The sequence below is a fragment of the Diaporthe citri genome (assembly GCF_014595645.1).
Source record: "Diaporthe citri strain NFHF-8-4 chromosome Unknown scaffold_4, whole genome shotgun sequence".
NCBI lineage: Eukaryota > Fungi > Ascomycota > Sordariomycetes > Diaporthales > Diaporthaceae > Diaporthe > Diaporthe citri.
In genome coordinates, this window is record NW_025064849.1 from 1,620,514 (window position 1) to 1,642,249 (window position 21,736).

Here is a 21,736-nt window from a genome sequence, read left to right on the forward strand (position 1 = left end):
TGTTCGGCTCGTACCGTAGAGTTCGCGGCCATCTTAATCGCCGAATAATGTGCATGTTCGGTGTGTCAGACTGACAACTCTTAGCTCATCAAACATGTGGGACTGGGACCGCAGAAACTAAGCTTACGAGTCTATACAGGTGTATTAAGTAACTTCATTGTAACTGGTTGGTTATCCTCCGAATGCAGGTTAAGTAGACTATATAGGTTGACATATACACGTAGTGTGATTGTGCAAGTTTTAGCGTTTGAGGGAATAACTTGTTCAGAACATCGAAAGCTTGGATACTATTAGTCTGCAGCCAGTTATTTTTCCTCGGCTCAGCCACACTTTGTGCAAAGCTAATAGACTTTTAAAGTGGCCTCATTTGCCTTCCTCGCAAGGCGAAACGACGGTGCAGTTTGGAGCTCATGCCCGAGTCTTTCGAATCGATTTCTGTGTGCCCTATGTGTTGGCAACCATATTTACGACACAAGCATAATTGTTCCGTTTCCAACACGAGCGAGAGCGAACACGGGAAAAGTTGCACACGAGGAACAGCCAGCGTTACGACTGAATGCCCTTGCCCTTGAGGCTCGTCCGACTTGCTGACCCCTGCCCATGAAGCGTCATGTCGTAGATCACAAAACGTTGCAAGAGCCACCCCTGGCATAAAGGACGCAGGGAATTGAGTTCTTACCAGAATTTTCCGTCTCCTGCTTGAAAGCCGCGGCTGGTTCTCAAACACCTCAAAGGAAAGGATAAGCCCAGGTGGAGGCGCTGAGCCGTCATCGATTCGGGTCCAGTCCTCAGCACATCACATCCAGTCACCAGAGATTTCGTCGAGGGCAAGGTCGGACCAGGCAAGGCGGCGCCAGCGCACGAATCACCGCATGACACGGCACGGGCGCGACAAGGGCCGCCCGCTGTCTGGGGCGGCTTGGCAAGGTTCCCGGTCTACGCGAATCCAGGCCGGAACCCGATCCTTGATTGAGCGACGGCACGGAATGGCGCAGCATGAGCAGTGAGAGAGGCGAGAGAAGGACTAAAAAACCAGAGAAATGAAACAAGGCCTCAGGCGGATGCAACTCTGTTGCCGGTCCGCAACCTTCTGGCCCGTGACGGCGCGGAAGACGGCGACGCGGCGATGTTGGGGGTAGATTGGGTCACCGTCCGATGTTCTGGGCGAAGCCAAGCCTCCCACATCGGACTGTTCGCCTGCGGCGGTGGCTGCCTGCATTGACCGTGTTTGAGCAAATCGGAAGGGCTTTCTAGACCGCACCTCGCGCCTGTTTCCTGGGTTGAGCCTGGGTGCACTGGGCCCCGTGCATGGCCAGACTGGATGAATCCGACGCTCCATACCGTAGATCAGCTGGAGAATGACGTCTTGCTGCAGTGTGTAGAGCATGATAACGTGCACAGTCGCCTGGAACCCAATGACAGAGTTATCATGCTTCCTCGAACGAAAAAAGTCTGGTGCTTACGATGTGTTCGTCTCACGATGTTGAGCACAAGGCGAACACCGCCCGCCCTCTCCTTGGGGGCTGGGCCGCGCCGGCGACGAACGCAACAATGCACGCACATGTCGCGGTCTTGCTAGCCTCGTTAACCACCTCTGATCAATCATGCACACTAGCCCAACCATTCAGCCCCGGGTGCAAGCGCCGGTGGCAATGCTAAGGTGTCAGAGCCGGCGCGTGCTGCATATATGCCAAGGATAAATGCCGGGCTGGGATCCCCAGCAGTAAGGCTGCGATCACAAGAGGCCGGTGCCCAGCCACGGCCAGCATTCTGAGGGAAGAGCCCAGTCGTTAGCAGAGGAGAGCAAGGCGTATGTGCCAACTCATGTCCTTCTTATAATGTCCCGGCCGGTGCCACCCCGACTTGAGTGTGCATGTGCGGCATCCCGTCTTCGGTCTTCGCAATTTTTTCCTCTGCCCATGGGTCCGCTGCCTTTCGACAAGTCCACTTCACCGACGAGGTGATACAGCCAGTCAAAATGGTGAGGGGAGCGAAGAACGTCCTGCAGACCTGGTGGACCAATGTCTCCAAGCCGAACTTTCGGGAGACATCCGAGGACGAACCCGGCCTACCGCTGAGCAATTATACCACGTCTGAACGCCAGACTCCACCGACCGGCCGTCTTCCGGACAAGAGGGTGCCGAGCTCACACCTGACTCTGCACCAGTTCTTGTACATTGCCGGCTCCCATGGCATCGGTGCCCTGATCATATCGGGGGGCATCAATTTTGCCCTCGCCTATGGTTAGTCGGTATCCCAAGCCTCTGGTGGCAAATAATCTGTTTTGGCTGACGCTCCCGGGAACCATTAGCCATGTACACCACGACCGATGACCCCATCAGGCTGTGGCAGTTCCCCAACACGCTGGCCGGCGACACGGCCGTGACCATCATCGTGCAGTGCCTCATGACGTGGATGATCGAGATGTTCATCGTGAACCGGGACCTGCGCAAGGGCAACATCCAGCCCATCGGGTTCATCACGGAGCCCAGCTCGACGGAGCGCCTGAGCCGCTGGGTCCGCTGGTTCATGCTGCTGGACCAGTCGAAGCAGCAGCGCAAGCGGCGGGGCAGCATAAAGCGCAAGGCGCTGTACGTGCTCGCCCAGGTCGTCCGGGCCCTGCTGGTGGCGTTTGTCAGCTTCTGCATCCTGTTCGGGCCGTCCGTCGGGATCCTCACCGCCGTGGGGTCCAAGGTCGGCGCCGGCGGCGACTGGGTTTATGCGTCGCGGTGGGCGCCCGAGATCTTCAAGCTGGTCCTCGGCGGCGTGCTTGCGGTCATGACGACCCCCTTCTTCGCGATGTTTTGGATGGTTAAGTGCGGGTGGAACGGCGGAATTCATGAGGCGGTTATGATCAACGGGAACGAGTACAAATGAGAAATGCGACGGGATATGACGGAACACGATGCGAATGCACCATGCGGACACGACGACACAACTTTATAGTACGACAGAACGACATGATAGAATCCATGACCTATTTTTACGAAACCATGATGGAAAACTTCCAAGCGCAGGAGTATCGAGTGGAAACGACGGCGTTGTGGCGGCACCCTGGCGGATGGAGCCACAACGCGACCCGGGCGACACGGGCCGGCGCGCTTACGGCGTCCACGTTTTGATGTCTTTTTGGTGAAGCTCTCTGGGCCCCGGGAAATCCGGCCGGCCACCTTGGACATCTGCCGGCGTTGGCCTCGCAGGCACGAGTCGGACCAGGCCAGTCACGGCCACCTTGGCGCGTCGGGCCTCCTGAACCCTGACATCTCGGGGCAAAGCTTGTTATTATAGTCAGCGGGAGAGCATCTGACCTTGAAAGGGGGAGGGGGCTATGACACTGTTACTACCTGCCATTGGTCGTCCACACATGCAGGCGCAGACAGAGCGGGAGTATGACGGGGAAATCGACGACAAATCTTGTCACGGGTCATGCTCGCAGAGCGCGGGGGATAATACTAGACTTTAGCTTATTACCGAAGAGAACGAGGGCATCCAGAGTGCCGATCACAGACGTCCCATCCCCGGCCTCAAGCCTGCGTGCTCCCCTGATGAAGCCGGGTCCTGTGACGCTTGGCTGGCGTGGAAGAAAGCCCAGCAAGGAAGAGGGCTCGAGCCGTGACCCAGCCTATCTGCAAAGCCTGCAGAGGCTGGTGACTTGGGCTATTATCGAGCCGAGGGGGTTCCTGTTGCGCTCGGACGCCGTTCATGTTGGGGCCTGCAGCGACGTTGCATTAGCAGCAGCCGTTCCGACTCGATGAGGGCAACACGGCCGCGGGAATGTGCCTTGGACCGCGGCCCCGCAGTTGGGACTTGGGAGGGAGGGCTGCCCCAAATCCGTAGCGCGTCCCCCCTGCCTCTCGTTTGTTTCGTTTCATGTGTGGCTTTTTTCTCCTTTCTCACTTGCTGGATCAGCATAAGCTTTAGAACCGAGACAGGCTGCCATACTGACCTCCCACATCGTGCCCCTCCACGATCCGCATACTATGCAGGCAGATGGGCAAAATCTTCATCGGGCTGGGACAACATTGGACGAAGATGGGCAAGATCCTCAGGCTTCGGGCGCACAGACATAAGATGCGGGATGTGGTATTGTGACAGGAGTCGGGGGGGGGGGGTCGCTTCTGGGGCCTGCAGATGGGTCAGTGCCATGCATATTATTGGCGCAGGGTGCGGCAGAAGCCCTGCAAATTGTCCGAACAAGGCTATTTTATCAGGTTTGTTTGTCAACCAACCTCGCTCGGATGTCTCCACACGGTTGACGCCACATGGACGGGCTCTAGAATGATTCGATAGTTTCTTGTGATATAAGTCGGATGGGGAACGAAAGTCCTGGGCTTGACCTACCCTTGCCTGGACTACTGTACAATGTTTCTACCGTGTCACCGTCTTCCCCCTCCCTCATCCAACCAACCCTTGCCGTCCGTCTCACATCGTTGCTCTTCTCATACGCCCATTTCTCTTCACTATCGTCGGTATCACCCGTAGTCAAGCCTCTAGGCCTAATACATTCTATTCAGCGCCGTGCCCTAGCCCGCTATGGTCCGCTTCTGGCTGCGACACCTCTTCGGCGAGACACGGAAGAAGACGCCACAAAAGTAATAACAGCACTATCCATGTCTCTATTGATCGCGAGCACTGTGACCGTTGAAGGACCAATAGCAAGGGCCGTTTGGATCACGATAGCTAATGCCACACAGGTCGCCCGATCCAACCTTCTCGCCCACATCCGACGAGCCTGTCGCCATTTCAACACCCATGGTGAGGACCCCTGGAACTAAAGCAGGCATTTGGACATATAACGCTGACCACGAAACAAAGTGGTGCTCGAGCCTTCGCCTAGCAAATGTGCCAGCGTACGTCGACTACGACGAGGAGGGGGAGGAGGAGGAGGAAGACGACTGCCAACCCATGTGGTACAGAGATTCAGATCATCCTTCAGGGTGCCCCTGCTGCATCGAGGGCACAGGCTTCCCGCGGCCGCCCTCCACAGCCCTGAGCAGCCCAGATTACGGCGGGCACCCTCGCAAGGCGTCGAGGGCCTCGACACACGTTTCGACGAGCTCGGCCGATAGCGAGGCCCGCCCCGGATCCGAGGCGAAGGAACCCAGCGCCAACCCCGCCTGTGAAACTACCGTCCGGTTCCGTCGCTCCGTGAGCACTTTTGGCCTCAGGATGAAAAAGAGTATGAAGAACCTGAACAGGAGGCCAAGTGGGAGCCTGAGATGAACATGACGAGTACTGCAATGTGAAAATGACGTGATGTAAGGCCAATTCATGTACGTGAGATGCATTAGAGGCCATGATGACACCAAAAAGGGAAAGACTGGGACGGTGCTTTACGATAACGAAGTGTACGAGACATGAAAAAGTTCTTGGGGAATGGGTTTGTAGATAGTCAAACTTGAGGATGGGTTACATGACAAACATAGTTATCTTTGGAGTTATACAAAGCTGACTGTGGAACGCATATGTGCATTACTTTATCTGCCTCGGAGAATAGTTGTAGTCTCCATGCCTGAGGCGAGCCGCGAGTGTGTCACTGACACTCGGAGGGCCGCAACGTGAGCTGTAAATAGGTAGCGAGTTGAACACTGAACCAACGCAGCTGCTTAGAACAGCTTATCAGTCGCGCCTAAATCTTTGAGCGTTGTAAATTCCCAGGCGATACTGAGTCGCAAGAACTTCTGTAGACTTATGTACATTATGTACACTTCAGAGTGTTTTCGGTGAGTTCCTTATCGCCGTACTGTTCATGTCACAGGAAGACTAACCGTGAATTTGCTGGACAGTCTGCAGCTGCTGTGCGCCCCCGTCATCATCTTGTAGATTGCGATTTCTCTCAAAGGAGCAAGTGTGTGCTGGTTTGTTGCATTGAGCAGAACATCGAGAAGAAAGTGGACCGCGCATTGCGATGTAAAATAATCTCGGACTGATAAGGATACAAATATCATGATGGCCAAGGAAAATCCAGGGCTGCTGCCGGATCACCGTCAGTCAATGACGACCAAATGTTACTCCTAGTATTTCTCGAGGCCATGATGACTTCGCGATTGGACAGGAAGTCTGAGCCCCACCGGTGTCTCACATAAATTGAAGGCCACGAGTTCTGCATTCAGGACTGGCGTGCGATCAAGCTTTCCTCTTCCTTACAGCCGAAAACATTCATTCCTATCGCTGCGGCCATACTCATTCTGGAGGTTGCTGGCATCACTGACGTCTGTGGGTCAGGATGATGTTTTTTTTTTCCGGCCGACGCTTTTGAGCAAGCGCCGCCAGTCCTGTAATCCTGTCCCGGTCCTAGACCCTTGTATTTTCAAACAAAACGCCCCTCCTATCTGTGGTGCCCATCTCAGAGCTCAGCGACCGCAATGTCGACAGCAGCCTCGAAGGTCACAGCATTCCCGGATAAGGCCCGAGATGGCAGCCAAGCAATGCCACTCTTTGGTGGATTGGTGCACTGGGCCGGGCTAGCGTGCATCCCAGGAAACTGTTCTTCCGCGCGCGCAAAATGTAAAACGACAGGCCCACCGCATTGATTAAATGTTCACTCACCGTTCGCCCCCCGGCTGCCAGCCCCTGATCGAATCCCCCAGGATCGCCATCTCCATCAATGTTTCCGTTGCCAAGCTTCGTCCAAGGCCCGTCGCCAAGAGATACCCCCAGATTTGGCAGATCTTGGTGTCTTGGCGGTGCACGATGCCATCCACATGATCTTTTCGCCTCACTTGAGAGACATCATGGTTGAAGGTTTGTACAGACAATGACTTGAATCTCTGTGGATATCTCTGGGCAGAGTCCCCATGCGGTACTGGCCACGGAGCCCCATACCCATGCCTTCCACGTTCGGGTTGGACTCGTAAACATTCATTTCACTGAAACAGGCACGCAGGAAACATTTGCCCGAGTGGGGGCACCCGAACGGGCACCGGTCGAGAGGACTGGGCTATTCCGTGCGTGGATGAGTCGGATCGGACCCATACACCTGCACGTCGACTCCTCTGCCAGCTTTCGGTGCCGAACTCCCGCCCCTGACCTGACCATAGCTCGCACGGCAGGAGGACGAATGCCCATCATGTATATATATCAGTCTCGCGCCTCCATGGGCGTATTCCTTTGCCAAGAATTTTCAAAGACCATCAGTCTCTTCTATCGATTCTTTTCTTGAGGAAATCTTCATTAACATTTGTTCACTTCATTGACTGGAGACAACTCTTGCCCATCCCGCCATTCTCTTACAAAAAGCTGGTCTGTTCCCGCCTCAACCGACTGTGCTCCAAACACCAGAAGATATCCCATCAAAATGTCTTTCGTTGCTGTCAAGGCCCTCGTTGCCATCGTGGCCGGCGCCACCTCTGTGGCTGCTCACGGTCATGTTACCGGTATCAACGTGGCTGGCACCTGGTACGAGGGTTATGACCCAACTTCGTTCCCTTACATGTCAGACCCTCCGACAGTCGTGGGCTGGACCGCATCCGACACCGACAACGGCTTCGTGGCCCCGAGCGCCTACGCGTCAGGGGACATCATCTGCCACAAGTCCGCCACCAACGCCAAGGGCTACGCGACCGCCAAGGCGGGCGACACCATCGAGGTCTACTGGAACACCTGGCCCACCTCCCACAAGGGGCCAGTCATCGACTACCTCGCCAAGTGCGCCGGCGACGACTGCGTGACGGCAGACAAGACGGCCCTCGAGTTCTTCAAGATCGACGCCGTCGGCCTGGCCGACGCCTCGGCCTCCACCTGGGGAACAGATGAGCTCATCAGCAACAACAACTCGTGGGTCCTCCAGATCCCGTCGACCCTCGCGACCGGCAACTACGTGCTCCGCCACGAGATCATCGCGCTGCACTCGGCCGGGTCGGCCGGCGGCGCCCAGAACTACCCCCAGTGCTTCAACCTCGCCATCACCGGCACCGGCTCGCTCCAGCCCTCCGGGACGCTCGGCGAGGCCTTGTACAAGGAGAGCGATGCGGGCATCTTGGTCAACATCTACAACTCCCTCACTTCATATGATATCCCGGGTCCCACGCAGATCGCTGCTGGTACCAACTTGGCTCAGTCTGCTGTCCCTATCACTGCCAGCGCAAGTGCAGTCGTCAGTAAGTTGGAACCAATTCTCACTCTTCCTTCTGTAGTCGATACATGTGCTCACATTCAATAGGCGGTGCTTCCGGTGCAGCTGCGGCATCCACTTCGGCTGCTCAGACTACCCCGACTGGCTCTGGTGCTGCGTCTCAGGCGCCTTCGGCTGTGGCCCCGACCGGCTCAGCTGCCGCCGCCCAGACGAGCTCAGCTTCCCCGTAGGTATCCTGAGAGCGTTAAATGCTGTCGGTCTGAGGATTCAGATGCTAACGTTTGGTCTGTAGTGCCGCCACGTCTGCCGCCAAGTCCTGCAAGAAGCGCCGCCACGCCCGCGACGTCGCCAGGGCTTAAGTGGCTCTTGGAAAAAAGTCCAGGGCGGATAAGCGGCCACAGTTTGCTGTGACGTCGTGGAGATTCATACGGGCTGAAGAAGAGCACGAGTAGCCCCAGTGGCTGGTTCATTTTGAATGGTTCGCTTCGGTGATGACAGAGCTGCGATGGTGGTTCTCAAATCACAATTGTATAAATACAAGACTCGAAATGTAGATGAAACAAGTTACTCTCACCAGGGGGCCCAGACTTGTACTCCGAGGAAATTTGGTCTCTCCATGAGTTGCTGCATGCAGACGTGAATTTGTGTGAGAGCGCGGATAGATCAGACATTTACATGCGCATGTGTCATGTATTCAACAAGGTCGGCGATACAGCATTCAACCCTCACCCACTTTGCGTACAAGATGTCATGAAGCTGAATATCCCTAGAACGGAGCTTTCTAACTAGCATCGCCTCGTGTGCATTAATCAAGGCTCTCCCACAAAGCTGCTCCCCACCCGTCCTCCTGCAGCCTACGGTCTCCTCAGACTGGCAGCCAGCCCCGTCTCCGATTCTCACCCATGCAGCTCAGCAATGGGCGCCATATCCCCGCTAACAGAGTACCTCATGTACGCATCCCCCTGGCTAGAGTGCATCGAAGGCGCGACCGACGGCGCCCTCGAGATACCCGACACCATGCTGTGGTGTCCGGGTGACCCCGGCATGGACAGCATCGACGGCGTAGCATTCCTATCGAGGCCATGCCTGCTAGTGGAGATACCGTTATCCGCCGGGAGCTCAGACGTGAACCCAGACGCGGACTTGCTCTCGACCGGCACGGCGGGGAGCTCCGACTTGAAGCCAGTGTAGCCCGGATACCCAAAGGCCGAGACGTCATGATGCGGCGGCGGCGGCGGCGGGTTGTACAAGATGCCTGGGCTCCCGTACTGCGGCGGCGGCGACTGGGCCATATCCGGCCCGGGCGCGGCGGGGTGGTATGCCGTCTTCTCTCCCGGTGGCTGCTTCTTAGAGTGGATCCGATGGCATCGCACGAAGAGGAACGCCATGAGCAAGACGACCGCCATGCCGAGCGCTGCCACGCCGACGCCGATGCCCGCCTTGGCGCCCTTGGACAGCCCCGGGTCTCCGGAAGCTGTGCTCGGCGCAGTGGCCGTGGAGGTGGCGAGCGGCTCCGTCATCGTCGTCAGCTGGCCGTCGGTTGCGGTAGACGTGACCGTCGCGCTGCCTTTGGCCTTTGGTGTGTGGCCGGGCTGGAAGCTGATCGTCTCCCCAGTGGCTGTCGGCAAGGATGCGACCTGGGCGAAGCTCTTGGGCCCTGTTAGGATCCCGCTGTCTGAGTCTGTGCAGGTACATGCCGCTGGCGGTCCGATTTCCGTTCTTGTGGCGGGCATCGAGCAGGTGCTCCAGACGACAGAGCTCTCACTTTCAGAGTCGGCACATTGTACGAGGTTGAGGAGCTGCTGCTCTGATGTGCCCTTTCCTGGGCATTTTGGTGAGGTGAAATCTTCGTCAGTGCAACCGGCTAAACTGCGATAGTCTCAAGTCAGAAACACTGGCATTCCGGACGAACAGCTGCAGAGACAAGGGCTAGATAGGGGGTTCTCGTCCTGAAGATAATGTTTTTGACTGTAACCAGTGTGCTCGGAGGGGCCTAAGAGGCGGTGAAGATGCTTACTACGTCGTTGTATCTGCACACTCCGTATTTCAGTATTAATATTTACAACTGGGTGTTATATCTATGACCAAGAAATGTGAACTCACACTTTGCATTAAAGCAGACGTTATATTCCAAGCAGAAGTCGCCTTCCTGGCAACATTGCTGTGTGCCACTTGCAGCATTGCCACATGGTATGATGTTTGAAGCAGCCTTCCTTCCTACACCGTAATAACAGGTTCCGTTCGATATCAGTGGATTGATTGTGCTCATGTTGTCAATAATGTGGGAATGACTGTCACCGTCAGTAGAAATCAACGATCCGAGCAACCCAAGTGGAAGGATTGCAACGAGATGTGGAAGAAGAAAACCGGAACTCGAACACAGTGAAGACCACAGAAACTTCTAATGTTGTATTGTTGATGGCTGGCGCTGTCCCATGTTTCATGCGGTCTAGTGGCACAGTCGCCAACGGACATGATGAATATCCACTCGAGACCGTTGTATGCAGCCCCAGGCCCCTGTGTGTGGAGCGTGCTGGAATGTTAAGCCCCATCAAAACTCCCACTTCAATGCAGTTGGCGAGTCCTTTCGCCAGAAAACGAGCCCGAGTGAGAAACGATTGGCAGCCACTTGTCAAATGGGTTAGACGAACTGTGGTTGTTCCACTGCATTCCTAAATACGAATTCCCTATCCATGTCACGCGTTCCCAGGGATGTCCATCTTCCCCTCCCCTCGCTACAGAAGCTCGTACAATATGCAGGCTTTCCATTGCAGACGGTGGGGTGGGAGCCAGTAGACCAGAAACAGGAACACAAACTATCTATGCCTGGCTAGCAGTGGAAGATTGAGGACCTGAGAGCTGGGCTAATTCATCCTTGCTCAGGTGGCTAACTTCCAACGGAGGACATCTAAATAACTGTCTGGTATAGACTCTCTCGCAGAGACCGCTTGTGTTGGACTAAAAGCCCAAGGCAAGGCACAATCACTGGATGCAACACTTGTCTGTCCGTGGCCCGCATGGTTTAGGCAGCATCATGAAAGACCACGGTATTTTCGGAGGGATATCTCGCGGTTAGCACATGGACGCTCTGCCTTGGACCTTTAAGTGTAGTGCATGTCTTGGATGTATTGTATATTATTGTATTGGAAACTTCGTTGTTGGACAGGTGGTCTTGGACTTTGGAACCCGCCTTATTCTCCCTCAGCCAGCGATTCCGGTATGCAAATACGGTTTGTTGCGATGGCAGTCCATCATAGAATCAGTAAAATCCATCCGAGACTCAAATATATTCGAGCATAGCTCTCGCGTCCGTTACTTTCATTTTGCGCTGCACATATTCGGTGCACGTTCACACGCCTGGTCAGGTTTGTGGGGCCAAGGCTCAACATTCTCAGCCGGATCCGATCAATTCTTACAAGAGCTTTAAGTCCAACTACTGCGTAAGGATGCCTCTCAGCGTCCTCCATACCTTTGCATGATGCTTTTAATATACACATATTCGGCAAGTAAGAAACTGCTCACCAAATGTCGCATTCGTCAGGCATACGTGAGCGGTAAGCGGTATATACACGCCGAGCTCATGTTGTGGAGCCATTGGACACATAGTTCAACGAGAGAATCAAGAATATCTCATCCTAGACAGTAACACTCTCAACAGAGATTTGTGGCAATAAGACGTTATACGATTGTTGTTATTATTATTAGCTCAGGTGTGAGATCTCTACTATATGCAGACTACTCATCACTCCCACTCCTTTTTGACACCAGACGTGTAGGTACCCAAGCGCTGACCCGGCTTCAACAGAATCCGCCGAGTTCAAACAGCCTTCGGCACAACACTAACCCGGCGGTGGTACAAGGGATTCAGCCACAGCTTAGAAGACGGCGATAGCACCGAGGACGAAAGCAGCCAGGCCGCTGACGGAACCGTACTGGGCGGCACCGGCGGTGACGACGCTGGAGGTCGCCGAGGCGTCGGTGGCGCTCGCGCTGGAGCCCGAGGTGGCGCTGGACGCGTGCGTGGTGCCAGAGTGAGACGCCGAGGCGGTGGCTGAGCCAGACGAGGACTCGGTGGCGGAGGGGGTGCTCTCCGAGCCAGAGGCAGAGGCCGAGCCGGTGCTGGAAGCCGACGCCGACGACTCAGAGGCCGAGGTGGGAGCAGCAGAGGTGCTGGCCGGTGCCGAGGAGGCTGCCGAGGAGCCGGAGCCGACGTTGGCGCAGAAAGTCTGGACAGCGGGCAGGACTTGGTCTTGAAGGAACGGGCCGTGTTAGTATAGGGCTCATCAGGCAGACAAAGACGCCGGGACGGGTGGGGTTCCGCATACTGAGGGCAACGTCCTGGCCACAGGCACTCAGGACACAGCTGGTCGCGAGGGTGGTCAGCTGGTCGATCCGGCCGCAGACACAGGCCGCGTCGGTGGCCTGGCACTGGCCATCCTGGCTGATGGCGTCTGTGAGGCAGGTGCGGGCACACTCGGGGATGGAGGACAGGTCCTGGGCGTAGACAGCGGCGACGAGGCCGGCGGCGAGGAGAGTAACCTTCATTTTGGCGGAGGGGTCTGGGGTGAGGCGGAACGGTCTTTCGGAACTCGGTGGCTGCAACGGTGACGGAGACGAAGATGTGAAAGAAGCAAGTGACGAATCTGGACTTGAATGGGCAATCCTTAATATTGTGGGAAGACAACAAAGAAACAGGGACGGACGGCCGGATCGGGAATACCTCGCGACTTATATAGCTCCTCCTGAGTCGAGCCATGAAGCTCCCGGGCTCGGCCCAGCCATCGTATTCAGATCTAGCACCGGGGCGCCACTGTGGCATGTGTCCTGCCTATAGCTGCCTAGGAGCTCCGTTGAGCTCCATTGACCTGTTCCCCATCAGCAAGCTGGGCCTGGAAGGGTTTGGTCAACCGTGGTGCTGGTCGCCTGCACGGGCTTGGCGAGCTCCAATGTCGCCTCGCAGCTCGAAGGATGAGCTCTGGCTAAAGCTGCACGCCAAGGGGGACCCCAGGAGAAACCAGGGCCCAACATCTGGGGTAAAAGGGCCGGGAGGGTGTATGGCGTTCCTGGAACGTAGCATCCCTCCTGTTGCCACGCATGGGTCATGCCAGCAAGTGTCATCACATGTGACGAAACCGTTACCAATAGTCTCGATTGTCTGCAGGTTCGTCTGTTGTGGCCAGGGACGGAGGCCACATCGAATGGAGCGGACGCCTGGACGACAGGCCCTGGAGCTGAAAAGACCCCGGATGGTCGGGATAGACCAGGCCTGGATAGGCACAAAGGGTTTGACAGCGGGTAACCAGAAAGAATCCCGAGTCAGTTGACATGGCGTGAAAAGCTAATTGACAAAATGGCCATGGGCGGGAAATTGCCCGGCCGCACGTGTCGCGAAGCATGTCGGTCGTGACCACAGGGTGTTCCTGTCTCCCGACCATCTTTTCCTACACAACTCTGATTTCCATCCTGATTGTCTTCCATGTTCGATGTCTGCTTCACCTTTGCTCCACCACTCGCTCAACCTTCCTGCCAAATGCGTTGCGGCGACGGTGAACAGTCCACAATTGGCTATGACAGCCGTCACTCAGTGTCTGATCCCGCCTGGCGCTTGCGCTACCACGATGATCGACCCTTGGCATGGCCGCAAACATCTCATTGGGTTTTGGGGGAAATGAGATGTCCGTCGTCCCATGGCCATTTCCGACCCCACCGCTTATTCGCTGCCAAAAAACTGGGACCGACTCCCGGGCCCTCGTCCATGTGACTGCAACGAGGCCTTTTTTGGCCGTGCAGAACACAGGTACCCATCATCAAGGGAACAGGAACCCGCTCATTTGGTTCCCACACAATAAGGTTAGGTTCGCGGGTGCTTACAGTAGGCTGCCCAGGCGCCCCCTTCTCCTCTCGGCCTCATCCAATTCGCCGCATCCGTCCTCTGCTACACAAGCTTTTCGATGACTGGCTCTGCACCGGGCATGCCGATCTCGACAGCCAGGCATATTCCCGCGTCTTCCGCTCTCCAAGGGGTGCAGCACGCCTCGAGCATAATAATCTAAAGCTTATCTCAACAATTCATGTTCCATTCAATCAATGCCATCTGCTTCTCTTGCGCATTGTATCCAATGGCAGGCGGGGTGTTGTCATCTGATCTCACCAGGCCCTTGTGTGTTTTCTAGGTTAGGGAAGCGGGGGAAGCCCATGACCAGTCATAAAATTACGTAGATCTACGACAATCTACTCGTAAATACCTCGAGGCCTTCAGGGGCCTTGCCGATTGGGTAACGTCGCCGGCTCGGTATTCACCGGCCATACCAGACGTCTCGTCACCGATATACGGCAGAGTGGCCTGCTCAAGCCACCGAGTGATTAGCCAGAGATCCGCGGGCCCCGCGGGCTTACGAATTCAGTGCCCAGTCCTGCAGTGCGGCCATCGCTATTTATTTGAGTAACTGCAAAAGTAAGCTTCCCCATAATCACACGTGGATTTCAAACAGTGGTTCTCAAATGTATTCCGGCGACTAGTCCATCGCCACTGGACTCCGGACGGCCCCGTGCATTTATGTATCACTTCAACCTGTACAACCCCTGGTCCATCTCAAGCTCGCTCTTGTTGATTGATAGCTCGATGACAGAGGCAACAGTTGATCGGAAAGAGTGGGTTCTCTAGGCTTTCACTCGTGCAAACTGTTGGCTTAATTCTTCAGTGATTTTCCCGAGCCATGTTCCCGAGTAGCAGTGACTGCCATCACATTGTCTTGGTGTGTTAGGGAGTGAGTGCTTGGCTTTACCAACATGACTTGCAATAAGACACACGACTTCCCAAGACTGACCCGATCGAAGAAATGAAGTCCGACCAAACCCCTTAGTTAGGGCCTAGGCACACCAAGATGCTATGGGACTGACTGTGACAAGGGATAGAGAGAAGAATGAGTGAAATAGCTATTAGGAAACTTCTGGACACATTGGCTGAGATCGGCCTTCTCGTGCGTTGAGCGCGGCGGCTTCTCACACGAGGTTCTTACTGACAAAGCAGCGACATGAGTGCCACGCCTTGGATTGGAAATGTGACGAAGCGCGGAGGGAAATTTTACTGACCTGGTAAATCCGTGGAATGCACGTGGGATTTGCTCCAATACGTGATTCTCTCAGGTGGGATGTTAATACAGCAAGCGAGAATCTGGCTGAGGGAACGAGAGGGTTCGCAAATTTGGGGGTATCAGACTGTCCATGGAGGCAAGGTGTCGGTGGCTCCGTGGGTTCTCAAGTGTCACGTTTTTGGCCGCTATACTATAAGGACAAAAGTGACGCCACTTATGCACAGTACACCCGGGTCCTTATATACGTGACATCAAGAGCACTGCAGTGGATATCTGAAGGCTTCTGGGGCATCTCTGCTTGCTGCACATCCTTGAAATCATGAAGCGTTATGACCAGAGGTTTGAAGAGGCGCTCATCACATCACTGCACGAGTGGCCTAAAGTGTGTCGACAACGGAACGCAAAGAGGAGGTATTGTCCTTTCTGGAGATACTACGAGGAACAGATGCTTGGTTGAGTCCCCAGCTCGAACACATGGAGATATGCTCTACGCATGAGCCGTACATACATGCCATGGCTTGTGATCTTACACCGAGATTGTTCACTTAATATAGATGTACAAAGCATGTGTACTTTCTACCTCCATGGATTCACCATATTTACCTCGACTACAAATTGAAACGTCTATAGTAGCGACTTATAAGGTTCAGGTCACCCATGACCCCTTGTACAGCACAGCAGAGTAGCAAGTCTCCAAGCTAGCTATAGTTGGCATGCCATTCCGACTGACATACGTCAGACAAATAAGCTTACGGTCTAAGGACGAGCGGTTGTTAATCTTCGCTAATACCAACTGCTGACCGTGATAATTCCACAGGTGACAGCTTGAGGGATGATTTTACAACAGGTCACGAATAATGAGATCCTGCGAGTTCGTCCATGTTGAAACTCGGCTCTTCAACTGATTGCTCTGGATCACGACCACATCAGATGTGGACCATCTTCATCAGAGCTCGCAAAATGACCGTGATAACTGATCCAGAGTCCGCATAGCATGGCACAAATTTTACCAAATCTCGCTTCAACTCAACAAGGAAGCACAACCGTTAACCGTGCTTCATAGACACCCAATCAACATCGGACACTCAGTCCCTCTCAGCCCTCAGGACCTGGGCCCCACCGTTCAGGCGCAGCTCGGAGCTCCTCGTGTCGAGCTTCTTGACGACGGCGCCCAGGACGACCTTGAGCAGCTCGTCGCCGGACAGCTCGCCCTCGCCGGCGCCCCGGTAGGTGACGGTGTCGACGATGTCGCGGACCTTGGCCTCCTTGTGGAGCTCGTCGTCGAGGTAGTCGAACGTCTTCTGGCGCTCGATGTTGGCGCCGCCCAGGCGGAACAGCTGGATCCCGACCTGGTGCGGCGGCGCGTTGGCGGCGTCCAGCTCGCGCGCGATGTTGACGATGGGCGTCTTGATGTCGTCGTCGAAGGCGCCCGCCGTCAGCACGATCAGGTTCAGCGCCGCGCTCTCCTCGCCCGCCTTGAACTTCTCGATGTACCACTCCAGCAGCTTTCCACTGTGTTCGCTCTAGGTCAGCGGCTGTCGGGCGATACTCATCGGCTCGTTGAGCCTGGGTGAAGGTGAGGCCGGGGCTCTGCCCTCCTCTCATGGTGGCTGGGTATGGTGGCTTGGGAAGGCTACTTACAGTCGTGCGCCGATGTTGCACTTGCCGGCAGGCTTGACCTTCTCTGTGAAGATGGAGCTAACCTCCTTGCCCTTCTCTGTGAGCAGCATGCCTCCGACGAAGCCGCCGATGCGGGTGTAGCCCGTCTTCCGGATGGACTTGAACTGGCCGAGAAGTCCGCCCGGCTTGTCTATGCAGGCATTTGCTTAGTATGATATCTCAAGACTCGGTGCGAGGCAAGGAAATACTCACGGTTGACGAAGTAGAGGTCGATGCCATCGGGATCGTGCTTGGCACAGATAGGGGCAACCTTCTCGATGAGGTGCTGCACGTCTTTCCAGTACGGCGTCATGGCGGCCGAGTCATCGATGATGAACATGGTATCGAAGCATCGCAGCCAATCGAGGCTCTGCTCGTCGATGCCCTCGAGGTTCGCCATGATGAACGGATCTGGTGATGTGGCGGTGGGTAGGGGAGGTGGTGGTCGCGGGTATCGTTGTTGAGTGAGGTGGGATAAGTGAGTGTATCGAGTGAGGGTGAGCTTGAGTATATTATGAGTGAGTATGTGCGAGTGTTGGGCGGCGGCCTGTGTTGTTGTTGTTGTAGGGCCGGTTGATTGATGGGCGGTCAGACGTTCAACAGATCAGGGGCAAATTTGAAAGGTGATGCTGGCCTGTTGGATGGCGGCTTGTCAGTCCCCACTCAAAGCGGTGTTGCCAATTTTGCTGGACGCACAGGGCAGGTATCCGCTGATCTCTACGAAGCGAGATCCGGTTGACTGGTAGACCAGGGGTTGATCGTCTTCAGCTGGGCCCGTACGTGTGTTGTAGACGGAGCACACGTGTAGATGTGAAGATATGCTCGGCTCGGCCGCGACGCAGGAGAGCTTGAGCTTGAGCTGGGCCTGGTGACAGGGAGACTGGTGAAGCTTAATGCAGACCGGGTACCAGGTTCTCCAGAGTCAAAGGCTCGTGCCCAATGCTTCCTGTTCATCCCTGATTCTCAAACACTCAAGACCCTTACCCTCATCCATGTGGCATGGAATGCATACTCCTCCACTACGTGGCCCACATAGAACACCTAACAAAGACCCACGACGGATTGAGCGACCGGAACATGGCACCGGCATCCATTTGGCTGGGTCGTTCACCCCACGGCTCCATGCATATGATGAAACTCGCAGTGAAAGAACAACACGACCACGCTGGTAGAAGATTGGCAAGTGACACCTCGAACAACAAATTAAGTACGTTGCGTTATCAGTTATGTTTTGGTAGCTCGCCCAACTTGGTTCACGGCAGCTGCCAGTGGTACCATACTGCATTGATAACCGTCATCACAGTATGATCGCCGGCAAGGTTCACTATCTGAACATCAACAAGAACAACCTGGCAGATTTATTCCGATATTTTCTAGCTCCAGTTATGCCATTAGCATCAATTTTCCAAGCAAGTGTTAAGACTGTGGGCACATGGGAGCAGACATCAAGTTTCATTTCTCATCAGCACAACTTAACTTTCCACTGGCGTCCAACAAAGCACTAGGTTGATTAAAGTACTGCAACCAAGGCCATGTGAACATCGTAAATGCAATCCACAGTTCATGACGAGACCATATTGTTATCTTCGCGTAACAGACCTTCGGCGGCCTAAGCATCAAGAACGCATGAAAGGCTAGATATTTGTGCGTTCGATTGAAAATTCTAGATTCGCCGTGAATCTTTATCGCAACTCACCACCCGGGGTTTCAAGTACACTATGGTGTGCTGACAAGGAGTAATGATTTTCAATGATCATGTCCATCGAGTCTGCAACGACCCTGTACGCAACTTCCTGCTCCGAAAGTCTTCAACGTCACGGGTCCGTTGAAGCCGATCTGTAAAAAGCCTTGGTGTCTTTCTTTCAGAGGGCACAAAGACATCAGCGACTGAGGAGCTACTTATCGAGTTCTCAGACTTTTGGTGCCGCCAATATAATGATGAAATGACGGCAACCAAAAGGTCCTGTGTGTGGCAAGAGCCCAGCCCCATATCGCCTCAGAAAATACCGATGCGATTCACTCACTGACCTCGTTGACGAGCACAAGATGGCAAACCCAATCTTCAGGTCAGCCAGTCTATCATTCCATCATGAGGAGTCTTCCTCGGCATTTGAAGACCAAGACGACCTCTGCTGGACCAATTCAATGGAGGGAACAGCGGCTGCAGCCCGCCTCCTGCATCCGGCATGATTACAAGAAGGCAGTGAGGAAGTCGATCAGTGCATGACATTTGTCGTCAAGTCAGGCCGAACCATGAAAAATCCGAATCATAGCCTCTAGATGCCCCTCGTGCTGCATGAGATGAACATGGCAGCAGAGGGAAGAGCGTGTAAGCACTCTTGTCACCAAAGTGATTCAATCATGCCGAACGGCGGTTTCATCAGACGAACAAGCCATGCAGCCTCGTGTAATCATCGACAACAGGCCCAGAGCCCCTAGCGACCTCCCGGGCAGCAGTCTTCGCCTCCCAGAGGAGATTGCTGTCCTCCCTGGCCAGGCTTTTGGGAGGGACGAGCCAGAAGGCCACCTCCGTGCCGTTCGCCCGGAGATTCTCGACGCGGGACTGCAGCTCCTCCCACAGGTCACGATTCGCGAGCTTCCTGCCGAGCCTCAGCCTCCCCCTGCCGTCCCTGCGTGGGGCTAGCCTCCACCTCCGCTGCACCCAGGCCGGCAGCCACTTGGTGGCCCCGAGGACGACGTATTCGAGGTCCGTGACGATCACGACCGACTGCCAGCCCTCCCCGTACCACGGCCGGAAGTCCAACGCGGCGATCACGGCGCGCAGCTTGGCCCTGTTTGAGGTGTGCCTGTGTATGTCCCCGCAGGGGCCCTTCTGCTCGAGAGGGAGTGCGATCTTGCCTGTGATGTCGGGCATCGGTATCGTGAGGTCTCCCAGCGGTGCACCGTCCGTATTCATATTGTCCGCTGTAAGGTATGGCAACGTGGTCCCGGCTCCGCCGACACTGCTGTTGTATATGAAGCTCAAGCCACCCCTTGGCGCATTGTCTTTGTCAGCGGGTGGGTTGCGCCATGCACCGGCACCATTGTTCACGCAACTGCCGTCGACGACAAGCATGATCTCCTTCGAGTTGAAGCGGTTGACATAACGAGGGTACTGTGTTCGCGTGCGTATGGTCTGCAGGGGGAAGTGCTGCTCGGGAGCGAGGAAGTGGTCTTGAGGTCGGAAGACGCCCGCGGGCTGGATCTGGAGGCTTCGTGTGAGGCGCTGCGGATTCTGCTCCGCCGAGGTCCTGGGAAGCAGCCTCACGCCACGGTCCAATTGAGCACGCTGCTCGCGCACGCGGCGCTGGTTGGTCTCGGCGTCGGAGTCGGAGTCGGAGCTATCACGCTTGATGGTCGCGCCGAGAGCCGGAGGCTTCCCGGCTTTGTGGACCCGATAGTGAGGCATTGTGGCACGATTGTCGACGCCGAGTCGTCTTCGAAGCTGTCGTCGTTTGTAGATCTTCAAGCATTCGAGTCGAGGTCGGGCATGTTCTTGGGGGAGATCGGACCCAGCTCCCTTGCGCGGAGGACTTTGTCCCTCGCCCGAAGCTTAAGCTCAAACCGGGGTAACGTAGTCCGAACCCATGTACGTTTCTGGGGCACTTGCAAGCGGCTTCCAGCTTAGCTCTTCCAGGGTTGTGGTTCTTCGCCATCTTCGACGAGATATTGTTGGCTGGCATGTGACCTTTCCGGAAGAGTTGAAGTGAGGGCAGCAGTATTTATAGGACTGATTCATGAGGGCTAGTGGCGTCCAGAGGCACCAGCTGTAATGCCATTGCCGTATGCATTTGTACGCTACCGAATATCAAGTTATGCAATATTGCATGATACTAACACTTTTAGTCAAATACAATATTTCTAAAGAGTGGCCAGTGCTCTAAAGCCATACACATCACCCAGCACGAACAAACCCATTTTGCATTCCTTGCCCATCGAGTCGAGAATCATGCATTTTCGTCACTTGCAACGAAACCAGCCCTCTTATATCTGTCCAATTTCCCACTTCTTCTCATAGTGACCCAGGTGCACGTCAAGAGCTGGTGCTGGCCCGTCAGGTCCCTGCCGTCCTGTGTGGGTCGAAGATATGTTCATGGTCAACTATTGCCTGGCTAGTCCTTGCTGTTCAAAAGTGGCTCAGGGACACGCCTGGAGAACTTCTGCCTTCTTACGATGTTATGCCGACTCTGAACCCTCAACTTAATGTTGGCGCCACAGTGTCGATGTTCGCCAGATTGCGACGGGACTACCAGCGGGCGGAAGTCTCGGCGCGAACATTTCTTTCGACTTGTCTGCCCAGTGCAATGTCACAGACACCAAGGAATACGTGTACGGTTGTCTCGGCTTCTTGTGCCGAGAAGCCTCATCTGGTTTGGAGGTGAACTACCGGAGGTCCGCACACGAGATTTACCACGAAGCTACTACAGCAGCTTTACGACACAATCCAGTCGAGTTCCTAGGCCGTTCTATCATAAACCTTCGCTTCTGGCCCAACTGTGGGGACGCCCCTTCCTGGGTGCCGGATCTGTCGCAGCAACGCTCAGCCAGCTTGAAACCTTTCACAGGCTGTACGGCACACACGTACCACGAGCTTGGATCTCGCACCTTTGGCCGGCCCTCAGTACAGCTTGGTCACGGCGCTCGGATTCTCAGCCTGGCTGTTAGATACGGTGACGGAGTTATGTCCGTTGACAAAGCCGGATGAGTTGGCTCACTTGGACGACACTGTGATCGATTCCCTTGATTCAGGGGCCATAGATTCATTGGATCTTCCTAACGATGTCAATAACATATTAGAGCTGGAATCAGAACGTCTGAGCATCCACATCAGGGGCATGCAGGATGCTATGGCAATGTTTCAGAAGATCCTATCCAAGACAGCCCCATACGGTCCAGCGCATGCAGCTGT

At 55.1% G+C, this 21,736-nt stretch overlaps 7 protein-coding genes across 7 annotated transcripts; 3 read left to right on the forward strand and 4 right to left on the reverse strand.

The window, feature by feature from the left end:
- Positions 1 to 1,978: 1,978 nt before the first annotated feature.
- INS49_009647 (uncharacterized protein) lies at positions 1,979 to 2,877 on the forward strand (the record flags this gene model as incomplete). The annotated part of the gene is made up of 2 exons (XM_043170375.1): positions 1,979 to 2,243; positions 2,312 to 2,877. The coding sequence occupies 2 exons, from the start codon at positions 1,979 to 1,981 to the stop codon at positions 2,875 to 2,877; spliced, it is 831 nt and encodes a 276-aa protein (XP_043024940.1).
- Positions 2,878 to 4,533: 1,656 nt separating this feature from the next.
- Positions 4,534 to 5,223, forward strand: INS49_009648 (uncharacterized protein; the record flags this gene model as incomplete). The annotated part of the gene is made up of 3 exons (XM_043170376.1): positions 4,534 to 4,592; positions 4,695 to 4,755; positions 4,816 to 5,223. The coding sequence occupies 3 exons, from the start codon at positions 4,534 to 4,536 to the stop codon at positions 5,221 to 5,223; spliced, it is 528 nt and encodes a 175-aa protein (XP_043024941.1).
- Positions 5,224 to 7,297: 2,074 nt separating this feature from the next.
- On the forward strand, positions 7,298 to 8,433 carry INS49_009649 (uncharacterized protein; the record flags this gene model as incomplete). The annotated part of the gene is made up of 3 exons (XM_043170377.1): positions 7,298 to 8,099; positions 8,162 to 8,300; positions 8,367 to 8,433. The coding sequence occupies 3 exons, from the start codon at positions 7,298 to 7,300 to the stop codon at positions 8,431 to 8,433; spliced, it is 1,008 nt and encodes a 335-aa protein (XP_043024942.1).
- A 537-nt stretch (positions 8,434 to 8,970) lies between these two features.
- On the reverse strand, positions 8,971 to 9,807 carry INS49_009650 (uncharacterized protein; the record flags this gene model as incomplete). The annotated part of the gene is made up of 1 exon (XM_043170378.1): positions 8,971 to 9,807. The coding sequence occupies one exon, from the start codon at positions 9,805 to 9,807 to the stop codon at positions 8,971 to 8,973; it is 837 nt and encodes a 278-aa protein (XP_043024943.1).
- A 2,142-nt stretch (positions 9,808 to 11,949) lies between these two features.
- INS49_009651 (uncharacterized protein) lies at positions 11,950 to 12,619 on the reverse strand (the record flags this gene model as incomplete). Its single annotated transcript, XM_043170379.1, has 2 exons — positions 11,950 to 12,323; positions 12,400 to 12,619. 2 exons carry the CDS (start codon positions 12,617 to 12,619, stop codon positions 11,950 to 11,952), a joined length of 594 nt encoding a protein of 197 aa, XP_043024944.1.
- Positions 12,620 to 16,253: 3,634 nt separating this feature from the next.
- On the reverse strand, positions 16,254 to 17,227 carry INS49_009652 (uncharacterized protein; the record flags this gene model as incomplete). Its single annotated transcript, XM_043170380.1, has 3 exons — positions 16,254 to 16,680; positions 16,810 to 16,978; positions 17,041 to 17,227. 3 exons carry the CDS (start codon positions 17,225 to 17,227, stop codon positions 16,254 to 16,256), a joined length of 783 nt encoding a protein of 260 aa, XP_043024945.1.
- Positions 17,228 to 19,207: 1,980 nt separating this feature from the next.
- INS49_009653 (uncharacterized protein) lies at positions 19,208 to 20,236 on the reverse strand (the record flags this gene model as incomplete). The annotated part of the gene is made up of 1 exon (XM_043170381.1): positions 19,208 to 20,236. The coding sequence occupies one exon, from the start codon at positions 20,234 to 20,236 to the stop codon at positions 19,208 to 19,210; it is 1,029 nt and encodes a 342-aa protein (XP_043024946.1).
- Positions 20,237 to 21,736: the final 1,500 nt, after the last annotated feature.